General features: G+C 43.0%; 1 protein-coding gene across 2 annotated transcripts in view; it reads right to left on the reverse strand.

Moving 5' to 3' along the window:
- The window catches only part of HERC2 (HECT and RLD domain containing E3 ubiquitin protein ligase 2), a 231,075-nt gene that overhangs the window by 133,097 nt on the left and 83,903 nt on the right, over positions 1–14,075 (reverse strand). For both annotated transcript variants that reach the window (XM_051822208.3, XM_051822209.3), the window contains exons 20-23: positions 13,217–13,395; positions 7,799–7,983; positions 6,651–6,806; positions 3,416–3,601 (exon numbers count right to left, since the gene is read on the reverse strand). In XM_051822208.3, coding sequence (XP_051678168.3) covers positions 3,416–3,601; positions 6,651–6,806; positions 7,799–7,983; positions 13,217–13,395 — 706 coding nt within the window. The remainder of the gene's footprint in view (positions 1–3,415; positions 3,602–6,650; positions 6,807–7,798; positions 7,984–13,216; positions 13,396–14,075) is intronic.

Consider the following 14,075-nt stretch of genomic DNA (forward strand, 5'->3'; position numbering starts at 1 on the left):
TCAGACTTGCCCCAAATAGTGGAGTTAGAAACGTGCCAGGGGATTCCAATACAATCCCATCAAGCTGGCATGTACCAATGCCATCTCACTAGTCCAAGTGATCAAGTTCAGTTCACAATTGATCACACTGATAGGTCTAAGAGTCAAAGGGATCACACAAACAAGACTAGCGTCTGCTAATACTAACTGATAGACTCAAAAAGGGAGAGAACGATCCATCATGGGAAGCAGGGTACACAGCAGACTCATAGAATGGCAGATGTCCTAAATAGCACTCTGGCCTCAGAATCAGCCCTTAAGGCCTTCGGATATGGCTAAAAAGCCCATGAGAGCATTTTAGGCATGGAAAGCCAAGACACTCTGAAAAAAAAAAAAAAAAAAGAAAAGAAGACCTAAATGAAAGATCTCTGCGAGTGAGATCCCAGTGGAAAGAACGGGGCCATCAAAGAAGGAGGTACCTTTCTCTGAAGGGAGGAGAGAACTTCCACTTCGACTATGACCCTGTCGGAATAAGATCGAAGTCAGTGAACTCAAAAGGCTTCCATAGCCTTGGCAACTCATGACTAGAGCCTAGGGAGATTACTGATGCCATAAACAAGAGTGTCAAATTGTTAAGTCAACAACAGGAGTCACTGTGTACTTACTTCTCATGTGGGATCTGTCCTTAATGTGTTGTCCAATGTGAATTAATGCTATAACTAGTACTGAAACAGTATTTTACACTTTGTGTTTCTGTGTGGGTGCAAACTGATGAAATCTTTACTTAATATATACTAAATCGATCTTCTGTATATAAAGATAATTGAAAATGAATCTTGATGTGAATGGAATGGGAGGGGGAGTGGGAGATGCGAGGGGTGTGAGTGGGAGGGAAATTATGGGGGGGAAGCCATTGTAATTCATAAACTGTACTTTGGAAATTTATATTTACTAAATAAAAATAAATAAATAAATAATTTGATCAGCAATTTACTCATTTTAACATCCTTTTTTGTTGTAAAATATAACACACATACAAGATGCTCTGTGACTGATCAGAGAAAACTGTGTCACATCCATCCGGCTGGGAAGAGCCATCCAAACACTGCCTTGTCTACCTGGAAGGAGCAATATAACTGTCACCCCTTACTTCTCCTGATGATTTTATCGACTAAGTGTGTGTCCTTAAGCAACATGCTTTTAATTTTGTCTGTTCTTGGACTTTGTATTAGTGGAATTAATGCCTGACTTCTCTCCTTCAGCTGTGGGGAGCAATCCGGACTAGACTGAGTTACTGGAATTAAGACTTATTCTATGCATCTGCTCTCCCACAATATGGCGCTGGGAGAGAAGTAAACAGCTTCTGCACAGCTGCCTCCAGTTCAACCAATAAACTGTAGGACTTGCTCCTGATTGGAGGAGAGCAGCGTACTCGGGCGTGTGGGCAGCCGAGTTGGGATTGGCAGAGGAGGACTATAAAGAAGGAGAGAGACGGCATGCACCAGGAACATCTAAGGGGAACATCTGAGGGAACGCCTGTGCAGCCCCCGAGAAAGCCGGCCGGCGGTGTGCCGCTCCCCTGCGGAAGTGGGGAATGTGGCCAGGGGGAACTGCCCTTCCACGGAGGTGGAAGGGATAGTAGCCAACCCGGGAAGAACCAGCAGCAAACCCGGGGAGGGCCGAGCAGACGAAAGAACAGCGCAGGGTCCTGTGTCGTTCCTCCACGAAGAGGGGGAGCGACATTCAGCATTAGTTTTCTAAGATTCATCCTGTTTTTTTTTTAATGTAGTTTTTAACAGATTTACTTATTTTTATTTCTTTTTTTTATTTTTTTTATTTTTTAAAGGTCTTCCCTCCATTGGCTGACTCCCCAGATGACCGCTAAGGCCGGTGCTGCGCTGATCTGAAGCAAGAGTCAGGCGCTTCCTCCTGGTCTCCCACACAGGCGCAGGGGCCCAAGCACCTGGGCCATCCTCCACTGCCCTCCTGGGTCACAGCAGAGAGCTGGACTGGAAAAGGAGCAACTGGGACTAGAACCTGGCACCCATATGGGATGCCGGTGCTGCAGGCGTAGGATTAACCAAGTGAGCCACAGCACTGGCTCCGATTCATCCTGTTTTTTAATTCATTCCTTTTTATTGCTATTCATTATGTACCATTGTTTGAAAATGCTACTGTTTCCTCATTCCATTGTTGATGGAAACACAAGTTGTTTCCATGTTTAGGTTATTGTAAGTGAAGTTGGCCTAAACATTCTTAGGTCATTTCTTGGTAGAGTTACTACAGAGGATGCTTTAATACAGAGTGGTCATTTCCCACAGTTGTGCCAACAGGCAGAGTGGGAATTCAGTGTTCCACCTTCACTCTAACACTGGCCTTGTCAGTGCTTCATGGTTTATCCATTCTTCTCGCTGTGTCATTCTCCTTTTCAAATAAATGAATACATATTTTTAATGTGTTTATTAGATAGGAGAAGAAAAAGCCCACCTAGCAAGAATTTTCACATAAAGTGAAAGTATTACCACAATTTTGAGTCTGAGAGATCAGAATCATACAGTGAATGGTGACTTAAAAAAACACCAAACTCTCAAAACTTTGAGAAGACAAGTTTCATTTCAGTCTGGTATGGACTAAGACAGTGTCAAGAGGGATGTACTCAGCTAACTCCAAGAATTCCCTGTCTCACTGATATCAAATACCACACAGGGCGCTGGAAAGGCAGCCCACATCAGTTTCTACCCACCGGCCAGACCATGTCCAGGCACCTCAACTGTTACCTTCTGAAGACATCTCCCATCTTTAAAAAGTCTTCAGACTTTTTAAACAAGTTTAAAACAAGTTAAATAAACACATTTAAATAATTTCAGGATTTAGCAACAATTACTAACAGAACAACCTTCCTTAAATATAACTCAAATGTCTTCTGATTTAGATGATCTTCATTTTCCACTTAGTGAAAATAATGGCAAATAATTTGTCTTCCTTTAAAAGGTGTTCTTGGGGCTGGCACTGTGGTGTAGTTGGTCAAGCTGCTACCTACAGTCTGGCATCCCATATGGGTGCTGGTTCAAATCCTGGCGTTCCACTTCCGATGCAGCTCTCCACTATGGCCTGGAAAAGCAGTAGAGGATGGCCCAAGTCCTTGGGCCCCTGTACCTGTATGGGAGACCTGGAAGAAGCTCCTGGTTCCCGGCTTCAGATCAGCCCAGCCCTGGCCACTGTGGCCAATTGGAGAGTGAACCAGCAGATAAAGATTCTTTTTCTCTCTCTTTCTTACCCCCTCCAGCCCCCGCTTCTGCCTTTCCAATAAAGAAATAAATCTTTAAAAAAAAAAAAAGAAAGAAAAAGAAAAGAAAAAAGGCAGTGGAAAGGCAAAAACAAGTGAGACAGAGCACAACTCTCCTCACAGAAAGCCCATCAAGTTAAGATGCCATACCCATGATGCCAGGCCAGGCTAGCTCTTCGTGGTCATCCCGCTCCTTTCCCGGGGCCAGGTGGTTGAACCGATCCAGATGTTCTAATAAGCCACCCAGCAGGGGAACAGCTCCAGCCTCTTGCATAAGACCAGCATTTTTACTGAGTAGAAGCACTATAGAAACAACCAGTTCTGGAAGGAGAACACCTATATTTAAAATGGAGGAAAAAAAAAGAATTAAGATGTAATAAAAGTGTTTATCCTATAAAAGTACTTTGTAGCCTTGTTCTGTTTAAATTGTAAGTCAAAAGAATGTTTTCACTTTAGTATACTTTCACAATTTGTTTTATCTTTTATGTTAGAGAGACAGGAACAGCAATCAAAAGAGAACACTCTTCAATGCACAATCATTCTTAGGTGTTTAAAATTAACAGAAAAGTGATCTCTGTTAAACATAGGAGTGGGAATAAGAGAGGGAGTAGATATATAGGTTGGCACATGCTCACTCGGACTTACCTCCAATGGTGGAACTAGAAATGTGCCAGGGGATTTCAACTCAATCTTACCAAGGAGGCAGGTACCAATGCCAACGCACTTGGTAAAGTGATAAGTATAAATACACAACCGATCAAAAAGATAGGGTATATGTCGATGAGATTTCACAAATAAGACCAGTGTAAGCAACTAATGAAGGATAGAATTAAAAGGGAGAGAATGATCCTGCGGGGGAAACAGGACACACAGCAGACTCATAGAATGGCAGCACTCCTGCCTCAGAATCAACCCACGAGAGTCTCACAGGCATGGAAAGCCATGACACGGTGGCAAAAAACAATCTAAATGAAAGATCCTGGTGAACAAGACCCCAGTAGAAGGAACAGGCCATCAAGGAGAGAGGCACCTTTCTCTGAAGGGAGGAAGGAACCTCCACTGTGATACGGCGTTGACTAAACAAGTTCAGAGTCGGTGAACTCAAGGGGCTTCCATAGCCTAGACAGCTCATAGCAAGAGTCTCGGGTGATTGCTGACGTCATAAATAAGAGTGCCAATTGTTAAATCAACAACGGGAGTCACTGGGTACATGCTCCCCACGTAGGATCTCTGTCCTTAATGTGTTCTACTATGAAACTTAAAAACAACACTACTAGTCGAACAATACCCTATACCTTGTGCGGTTGTGTGAGTGCAGCCTGTTGAAATCCTTGCTTAGTATATACTAAGTTGATCTTCAGTATATAAAGGTAATTGAAAATGAAACTCGATGAAGGGCGGGATGGGAGAGGGAGTGGGAGAGGGGAGGGCCACTGGAGGGAGGGAGGTTGGGGGGGCCACAACAATACAAAAGTTGCACTTTGTAAATTCACATTTATTAAATAAAAAAAATAACTATATAACAAACAAAAAAAAAGAACTTAATACTTTACCCTTTTAGTATTTTTTATGTTCTACTTAAAACTATTGGTTGAACTCTGTAATTAATACACAATTACTCTTAGGTGTTTAATTAATGCTATCACTAGTACTCAAAAAGTATTTTACACTTTGTGTTTCTGTGCGGGTGCAAACTGTTGAAATCTTTACTTAATACATGCTAAATTGATCTTCTGTATATAAAGATAATTGAAAATTAATCTTGAATGGAAGGGGAGAGGGAGTGGGAGAGGGGAGTGTTGTGGGGGGGAGGGAAGTTATGGGGGGGAGGGAGCTATTGTAATCCATAAGCTGTACTTTGGAAATTTATGTTCATTAAATAAAACAAAATATAAAAAAAGAGAGAGAGAGAGAGAGAACACTCTGAGTTTACAAAATATTTTAAACAAAACTTTTTTAAACAGAAAAATTGGGGTCGGTGCTGTGGCGCAGGAGGTTAAAGCCCTGGCCTGAAGCACTGGCATCTCATATGGGCACTGGTTCTAGTCCCGGCTGCTCCTTTTCTGATCCAGCTCTCTGCTATGGCCTGGGAAAGCAGTAGAAGATGGCCCAAGTCCTTGGGCCCCTGTACCCGTGTGGGAGAAGAAGCACCTGGCTCCTGGCTTCGGATCAGCGCAGCTCTGGCCACTGTGGCCATCTGGAGAGTGAACCAGCAGATGGAAGACCTCTCTCTTTGTCTCTACCTCTCTCAGTAACTCTTTCAAATATATGAGCTAAATCTTGAGAAAAAAAATTTTTAAATAAACAGAAAAATCAATGTTTATCACTAAGTTTACCATCAGAAAAAAAATACTTAAAAACAGTGTCTTGTAGCAGTTGTTTGGTATGTTAAAACAACACTTGAGAGGCCGGTGTGGTAGCATAGAGGGTTAAGCTGCTGCCTACAGTGCCAGCATCCCATATAGGTACTGGTTCAGGTCCCAGCTGCTCCACTTCCAATCCAGCTCTCTGCTGGTACACCTGGGAAAGCAGTGAAAGATGGCCCAAATGTTTGGGCCCCTGCACCAATGTAGGAGACACAGAGGAAGCTCCTAGCTCCTGGCTCCTGAATTCAGTCTGGCCCAGCTCCAGCTGTTAGAGCCATCTGGAGAGTGAACCAGAAGAAGGAAGATCTATGTGTATGTGTGCATGCGTGCGTGTGTGTGAGTGTGTGATTCTGCCTTTCAAATAAAATAAATCTTTAAAAAAAAAAAAAAAAGACAGCACTTTGGGATGCTGGCATCACATATCAATCTGCCCAAGTTCGAATTCTGCTTTCTATTCCACTTCCTGCAAATGCACACACTGGGAAGAAGCAGGTGATGATTCGATTAGTTGGGTTCCTGCCACCCACGCAGGAGACTTAAATTACATTCCAGCTGCTGGATTTGGCTTGGCCTGGCCTGGCCTTGGCTATTGTAGGCTTTTAGAGAGTGAACCAGCATATGGGAGCTCCCTCTGTCTCTAAAACAAATAAACCAATTAAACTTTTAAATAATAATGCTATAACCTTACAAAATTAACTGTAAAAATACTAGGTAATATTGGAACCTATTAAGGCAACGAAAGGGGCAACTAATCTTTATTCTGTTGAAATAATCAAGCTGACCTCATTACGGAAGTGTTAACAGTGGTGGCATAAATCCAAACCATCAATTATATGTACTGTGATAGGACACCCACATCAGGTCGCTTACCAACAAAATTGCCAGCTACTAAAAAAGATAAAAGGGAAAAGACTAGAAAACTTAAATTGTAGAAATTTCTAGCAGGAAAGAATACACCTGAGTTTTCATCAATCTCCTAGCATAAACATGTATCCACAGACAAGAAGTAAGAATGGTACCGGTGAAGTCCCCTTCCACAATGCAGGCCACCTCTGCAAAGTGCCGCCAGCTGGTAGAAGCGATGCTAGCTGCCACAGGCAGTATATCTCCAATGTGTGTACACAGAAGGGCTGTGTACTTTTTCAGCAAGGAACCAACACCCATCAGCTCAGGACCTTGAAGAAAGATTTAGAAAATTTTGTTTTCACTATTAAAAATTTACCCTGTAAACATCCTGACTCCCCTATTAGTCCACTCTCATGTGCACATCTTTTACCTACCATAAAGTTCTCAAACAGGAAGCTGTCAACACTTAGTGCTTGGCACTTTCTATAACATGTAACCTGAGGGACATGAATTTGATTACATCAAAGGTATACTTTGCACTAGACAGTACCTTTCTCAGATTATCGATTCTCCAATTTGAATGTGAATGTTTCCATCATCAACAAGTGCCCAACTTTCTTCACAAAATAACTAAGTTATCTTAGCAAACGCTAGCTAAAAAATACTCACAGAATCAACAGACCTTTACATCCTTGGCAGAGAAAGCACAACTAAAGAGAGCCAGCCATTCCTTGGTGCTTGTACAGAGGCACCACTCTTTCCATATCATGTACAGCGCTGAACACTCACATATCACCCTACAGCAATCCTCCAGGCACCCTCAGGGATTATTCCAATGCTGCTGATGGGAAACCATTCACACCAGGAGATTTAGCCCCATAACTAACAGTTAGTAGCCACAGCTGTCACTGAAACTCAGTCTCATCCAATGACGTCTCCTCCCTCTATATCCAACTGGTTCCTGATGGGACACAGGAACAGTCTGTCCCTGTGAGTCCCCGCACTGTGTCAGGTTCCGATGTTCCATAACCAGCATGTGGAACAAATGTGACAAATCTCATGGAAAACTACAGTGAACATAAACAATGCCATGTTTGTTATATAGAGAATGTAAATGTTAGGACAAAGAAACTAAAAATAGTGAGGAGTCCAATGCAGAAATATTTGACATAAAAGGTTGCTGCCACATGAAGCCCCTCAAATCAGAACAGTTAATAGTGTACAAACCACACACCTGAACATGAAGAACAGGCACACCACAAAGCCTAAATATAAAGGCCCAAAATACCTATGAGACACTTTCCTATATTAAGTAACTTACTAGAAATATCTGAGGTCTGACCAATATTTTCTCCCGGATAAAGTTTACTAATAAGTAAACGCTGAAAACGCAGTAACAAATCCAGCGAAGCAGATCTTTCACGAGTGTGCTGCTCAAAGTCCAGACATGATGAAATCCGACGGGCAACATCTTTCAATCTGGCTACAGTCTGAGCAGCAATGTTCCTAGGCAAGGGAAAAGAGGATTGCAAATTAAACCAGTTATTTCTGCTAAAGAGGAAAAACAAGGAGGACAATCATGACAAAGTTACTAACAGAAGCAGATTCTTCATGCAGGTGACCCGCAGCTGACTTATCTCCCCAAATATACGTCAGGTGTGCGGACAATAACCAGAACCTCAGTCAAGACTGAGCACTGAGCAAAGGAGCTCCAAAGACTCAAGATAGAACGTCCTTCTGCTTTACAAATGTGCTCTTATTCAGCCCCATGAAATGGTCGAAAATCACAGATCTTGCCTTAAAAGAAATATTTCCGTAAAAACTCTTGAAAGGGAAAATAACTGGGTGACTATTTTTTATCCCAAGCTACATTTTAAATGTATACATGATACTATTCTTAAAGAGGAGACTGTCTGCAGTGCTTCACCTACCTTACAATATGCCTTCAATTACTATTCAAGGGAAGCACCAGGGTGGGCCATGTAGGGGGTACCCAGGGTTCAGAAAGTAAAGGAAGCCCAAAGCAGGTACAAACAGCCCTGGATAGGAATCAGGTCCTGAAAGAACAGGACAGCAAAGAATGAAGCAGTGGCTCCAGTCTCAGCTATATGATCTGACCTGAGCAATGAGCCATCAGCAGATGAGGAGAAATGAGAGGAAATGAGACCTACTGGAAGGTACAACTGGAATAGTGAATGTGTCTGGTTCATGAGCAAAATGTAAAGGAGTGCAGGGAAGACAAGACCAAGAAGCAGGGAGGGAACACTGGACAGAACGGACTGCCAGGCTTCCATAATGCTGAGATGAAATAACAGAGGGCACAGGGAACATGTGACAAGACCCTGCCCTTAGGAGCAGTCCCAGCCCCAGGTGAATCAGGCCTGCTCACTGGCACTGAGAACAGAAAAGAACTGAGTGTTACTGGATACAGAATCTCAGCAAGTGGGAGAAGAGCTGAGAGAACCAGCACGTGGTTCCAGAGCTACTGTCAAACCAGATCCATCCCACTGCCCCATCCTAACCAGGAATGCACAGCCAGGTGCGGAATCCTGGCACCAACGCCAAAAGGTCAACCTGCGGATCTCTGCACAATATCAAGGCCAAGGACACGCTTTTGACTGCATTTCCTTAAGTTTTAATGTCATAGCAGAGTTGCTGAGAAAAAAAATGTTATCACACCTGCTCCATGGTTCACACCAAGAAATTCCAACAGCAGGAATGAGGACAGGAGCAGGCGAGGCTGGGAGAACCACAGCAACTCAACTCGTGCCCACACACACTAAGGAGGAACAGCATGCCCTGGCACACACAACGCAGACAAGCACGCTCTATGCTCTCCACAGCCATTCAACCTCTCCTTTCAGGGGAACTACCTGACAACCTGCCCTAACAATGGGCCTAGCACCTGGCATTGATGCTACGCTGAAGAAGCAAAGACAGTAATAAAATACAATTACATTTTTAAATAATTCCCTTACTATAGAACTCAAAACTACAAAATGTATAATATGGATGGAGTTCACAGACTACAAAAAGGTTATAGTTCTTTTTTTTTCAAATATAAATGGTACTGTGGTTCCTCACCAACATAAAACCAAAGAATTACTCTCAAATCTGTTTTGCAGTTATTTTTAGAATCAACAATTTTTACAATCCAAGTTTCCCAAGGAATAAAGCACATGAAATGTCTCCAAAATCCTATTTTTGAACAACTACAGCAGCCAAGTCAACAACTCAAGTATCCTTCTACCACCAACACTTAATGTAAAAAAATAGAATGCTTAACAGAATGCCCATTTGTGCAAGCAAAGGGGGCATTTTACCTATGCTTATGGAAAGAGTCTGGATGCCAGAAAGCCTGGAAGTGATAATTGAATGAACCTTTTTCTATTTTCCAAAAATTTTTAAGGTGATATGTATTTCAATCCTGAAGTTTTTGTTTTGTTATTTTTATTTTTATTTTTTAATTTATTTATTTTTTAACAGGCAGAGTGGACAGTGAGAGAGAGAGACAGAGAGAAAGGTCTTCCTTTGCCGTTGGTTCACCCTCCAATGGCCGCTGCGGCCAGAGCACCGCGCTGATCCAATGGCAGGAGCCAGGAGCCAGGTGCTTTTCCTGGTCTCCCATGGGGTGCAGGGCCCAAGCACCTGGGCCATCCTCCACTGCACTCCCTGGCCACAGCAGAGAGCTGGCCTGGAAGAGGGGCAACCGGGACAGAATCCGGCGCCCCAACCGGGACTAGAACCCGGTGTGCCGGCGCCGCAAGGCGGAGGATTAGCCTAGTGAGCCGCGGCGCCGGCTGTTTTGTTATTTTTAAAATATGTACAACTTCATTGCAAATCTGCTGTGGAACCAATGTGCTATACGAGACTCATGGACCACACAGACCAAAGACTCTCAGTAAAGATAAAGACAGAGAAAACAACCTATGAGTTTGTCATAGAGCAGGGCTGTCCAACAGAAACATAAAATTAGTGGAGCCACAGTACTACTTTCATTTTGATCTGCTGATCTGCACTTAGAATCATAAAATGTACAGTTGAAAAAGTAGATTCAGGTGGTCAAGTTATTCCAAAAATACCTAAAAGCTTTCTAATAACTGATTTGGTATATAAGTATTTAATTAATAAAAATTAAACAGTAGGGGCAGGCATTCAGTTCAGTGATTAAGTTGCCACTTGGGACACCTGCGTCCTTATAGCTGAGTGCTCAATTCAAGTCCCAGCTACTACACTTTTATTTATTTATTTATTTATTGACAGGCAGAGTAGACACTGCGAGAGAGAGACAGAGAGAAAGGTCTTCCTTTTGCCCTCGGTTCACCCTCCAATGGCTGCCACGGCCGGCGCGCTGTGGCCAGCGCACCGCGCTGACCCGAAGGCAGGAGCCAGGTACTTATCCTGGTCTCCCATGGGGTGCAGGGCCCAAGCACTTGGGCCATCCTCCACTGCACTCCCAGGCCATAGCAGAGAGCTAGCCTGGAAGAGGGGCAACCGGGACAGAATCCGGCGCCCCGACCGGGACTAGAACCCGGTGTGCCGGCACCACAAGACGGAGGATTAGCCTGTTGAGCCGCGGCGCCGGCCTACTCCACTTTCAATCTAGCTTTCTGCTAACATCCATCCTGGGAGGCAGCAGATGCTGACTAGTAATTAGGTCCCTCTCATCCACATGGGAGACCCAAATGGAGTTCCAGGCTCCTGGCTTCTTAGCGTGGCCCAGCCCTATTATAGACATCTGGGGAGTGAACCAATGGATAGAAGATCTCTCTGTCTGCCTTGCTGTTTCTCTTTCCCCTCTCTCTGTCTTACATATAAAATTAAAACAAGTTAATTTTAAAAATTAAATAAAAAAATTCAGTGTGTCAGCTACACTGGACACATTTCAAGTTGTAATCAGCAAACCATGACAAGTGACACCCAGACCAGACACTGCAGGTCTGGACAGGCAAAGCTGGTCTCCCCAGGCCCAGCCAGAGTCTGAATACAGGTTTCTCCAAGAAGTGGCCTATGGTAGAAACTCAACACTCATTCTCTGGAAAATATTTGCTTTAAAATTTTATATAGGGGGCCGGCGCCGTGGCTCACTTGGCTAATCCTCCGCCTGCGGTGCCGTCACCCCATATGGGTGCCGGGTTCTAGTCCTGGTTGTTCCTCTTCTAGTCCAGCTCTCTGCTGTGGCCCGAGAAGCAGTGGAGGATGTCCCAAGTGCTTGGGCCCCTGCACCCGCATGGGAGACTAGGAAGAAGCACCTGGCTCCTGGCTTCGGATCGGTACAGTGCTGGCCATGATGGCCATTTGGGGAGTGAACCAACAGAAGGAAGACCTTTCTCTCTGTCTCTCTCTCTCACACTGTCTAAAACTATATCTGCCAAAAAAAAAAAAAAAAAAAAAACTTTATATAGAACTTTACTTTTCTTTAAGATTGATTTATTTATTTGAAAGGCACAGAGAGAAGGAGAGGGAGTTCTTTCATCTGCTGGTTCATTCCACAAATGGCCACAATGGCTGGAGCTGAGCTGATCCAAAGCCAGGAGCTAGGAGCTTCTTACATGGGTACAGGGACCCAAAGACTTGAGTCATCTTGTACTGCATTCCCAGGCCATAGCAGAGAGCTTGATCAAAAGTGGAGCAGCTGAGACTTGAACCTGCATCCATATGGGATCGCAAACTGTAGGCAGTGGCTTTACCCGCTATGCCACAGCGCCAGCCCCAGAACTTTATATTTTATCTGTAAATCAGTTAATGTCAATTTTCTCCTTTGATCCTTGATTAACTCTGTGAAACTAAACGTATGTCTTACTCTGACTTCCATACTCCAATGAGCAGTTCACCTGACAAATTAATACAAGTAGTCACAACCGAAATTGTTGAAGAATAAATCCCAAGCTCAATCCACTACAACTATACTGATTTCAAACTGGTAAATAAAAGGTCAGAATGCATAAAATATTAAATGAGGGCAATAACCATCAGATTAGACAAACAAAACAAAAATGAGAAAAACATTTTTCAAAAGTGTTTACCAAAATTGATAACAACTAGCTCTAAAACTTCCACATTCAAAATTTTACTGAGCACCCACTAAATTTGGACATTCTTGCTGTGGAGATTGGGCCACTGTCACCAGGCCCACTCAGCACTCCTCCACAGACAGGGCGGTAGAGCGCCTGGTCTCCTGTTCAGTTCTTACTGCCTGAGCCAGCCCACTAGGCCTTTACTTTCTCTGCATGTACAGGATATAACAAACCAGGAGCCCACACTCACATAAAGCAGTTTTGTTAAACATCAGTGCAAATGTTTCTCATTTTCTAACTTATCTCATTCACAAATCACCTTACAAACTTTTTCACCTTTTTGAAAAATCTTATTTGAGAAGCAAAAGAGAAACACGAAGTCAGTGTTCCTGACTACTGGTTCACTCCCCAAATGCCTCATCTCTCTCTAACTCTGCCCTTCAAATAAATAAAATAAATCTTAAAAAAACCTTTTTGCATATTTATTTCATTTTCCAATTTCCCTTCCAGGAAAATCTTTAAAATCTCCTCATATATTCCCAACCTCTCCTATAATATTTAAAAATCTATCTGCTCTTTACTTTAAAATCTATGCTAGGTAACTTTCTGAGTTTTTCTTCAACAGCCAAATACATTTTTGAGACATTCCCACTAGATTTCACTATGTTAATATGAAAAACAATAACTACCTATTGAAATATAATACAGCTGATATTATTTACCTAAGAAGCTGTTGTATGAGCTGAACCAGAGGCAAACACTGTTTACCAGAAGATTCATAGATTCCCGTATTAATGAGGTCTTTATCCAATGGAGTCCTACTTCTGTGAAACGTTGAAGCATTCACTTCTTGTTCATCAATTTCTTTTTCCTTCTGTGCTTCTTTTTTGGCTTCAATATCCTATAAATCATAAAACAGAAACTGGTGAGCACCAACCTCATCCCAGTCACGAAAGCATATTCGGCCACTGCCCGCTGTCCTGTTCTGCACATACCTGATAACACTGGCCCACATGCCCCCAGCTAGAAACTCCATCATTCAGAGGGTCGGTCCAGGCTGCCACTACTGGTGGTCTCCAGACTTCTGTGAAGCCCCCAAAATCTGTACCCTTGCTTCTTGGTTCTCACAAAACACCCAGTGTGACCTGCCTCAGCCATACAGTCTATCCACTCTCTAAGAACAGGCAAGAGCTGGATTCTCACACTCACTGCCCAAATATGAATGGCAAAGCTACTTTGGGAAACCAAAAACATGTATGTTCCCTAGGGCCCAGCAAATTCTACTCCAAAGCATTTATCTTAGGCAATTATCTATACGATGAACAGGGTGTCTGTCGAATTCTCTGAAACACATATTTAAATGTGTTTATTTTATTTTTATCACAGTCCAATAACATTTCAATAATGCTTCTTTAATCAGTAAGGCAGAAGAGTTTTCAATTAAAGAAAATACTTGGATGCCACTAAGTTTCAGGTTTTAGCTTCCTCAATAATTGTTGAAATAGGTCATCATTTCTTCGTAAGTGAGTACAGTGCTTTCAATCTCAGCTCACTGCCAAGTGACATGGCTCTCTCAGCTCC

Source organism: Oryctolagus cuniculus, chromosome 12 (genome assembly GCF_051225735.1).
Source record: "Oryctolagus cuniculus isolate XC-2025 breed Fujian yellow rabbit chromosome 12, ASM5122573v1, whole genome shotgun sequence".
Taxonomy (NCBI): Eukaryota; Metazoa; Chordata; class Mammalia; order Lagomorpha; family Leporidae; genus Oryctolagus; species Oryctolagus cuniculus.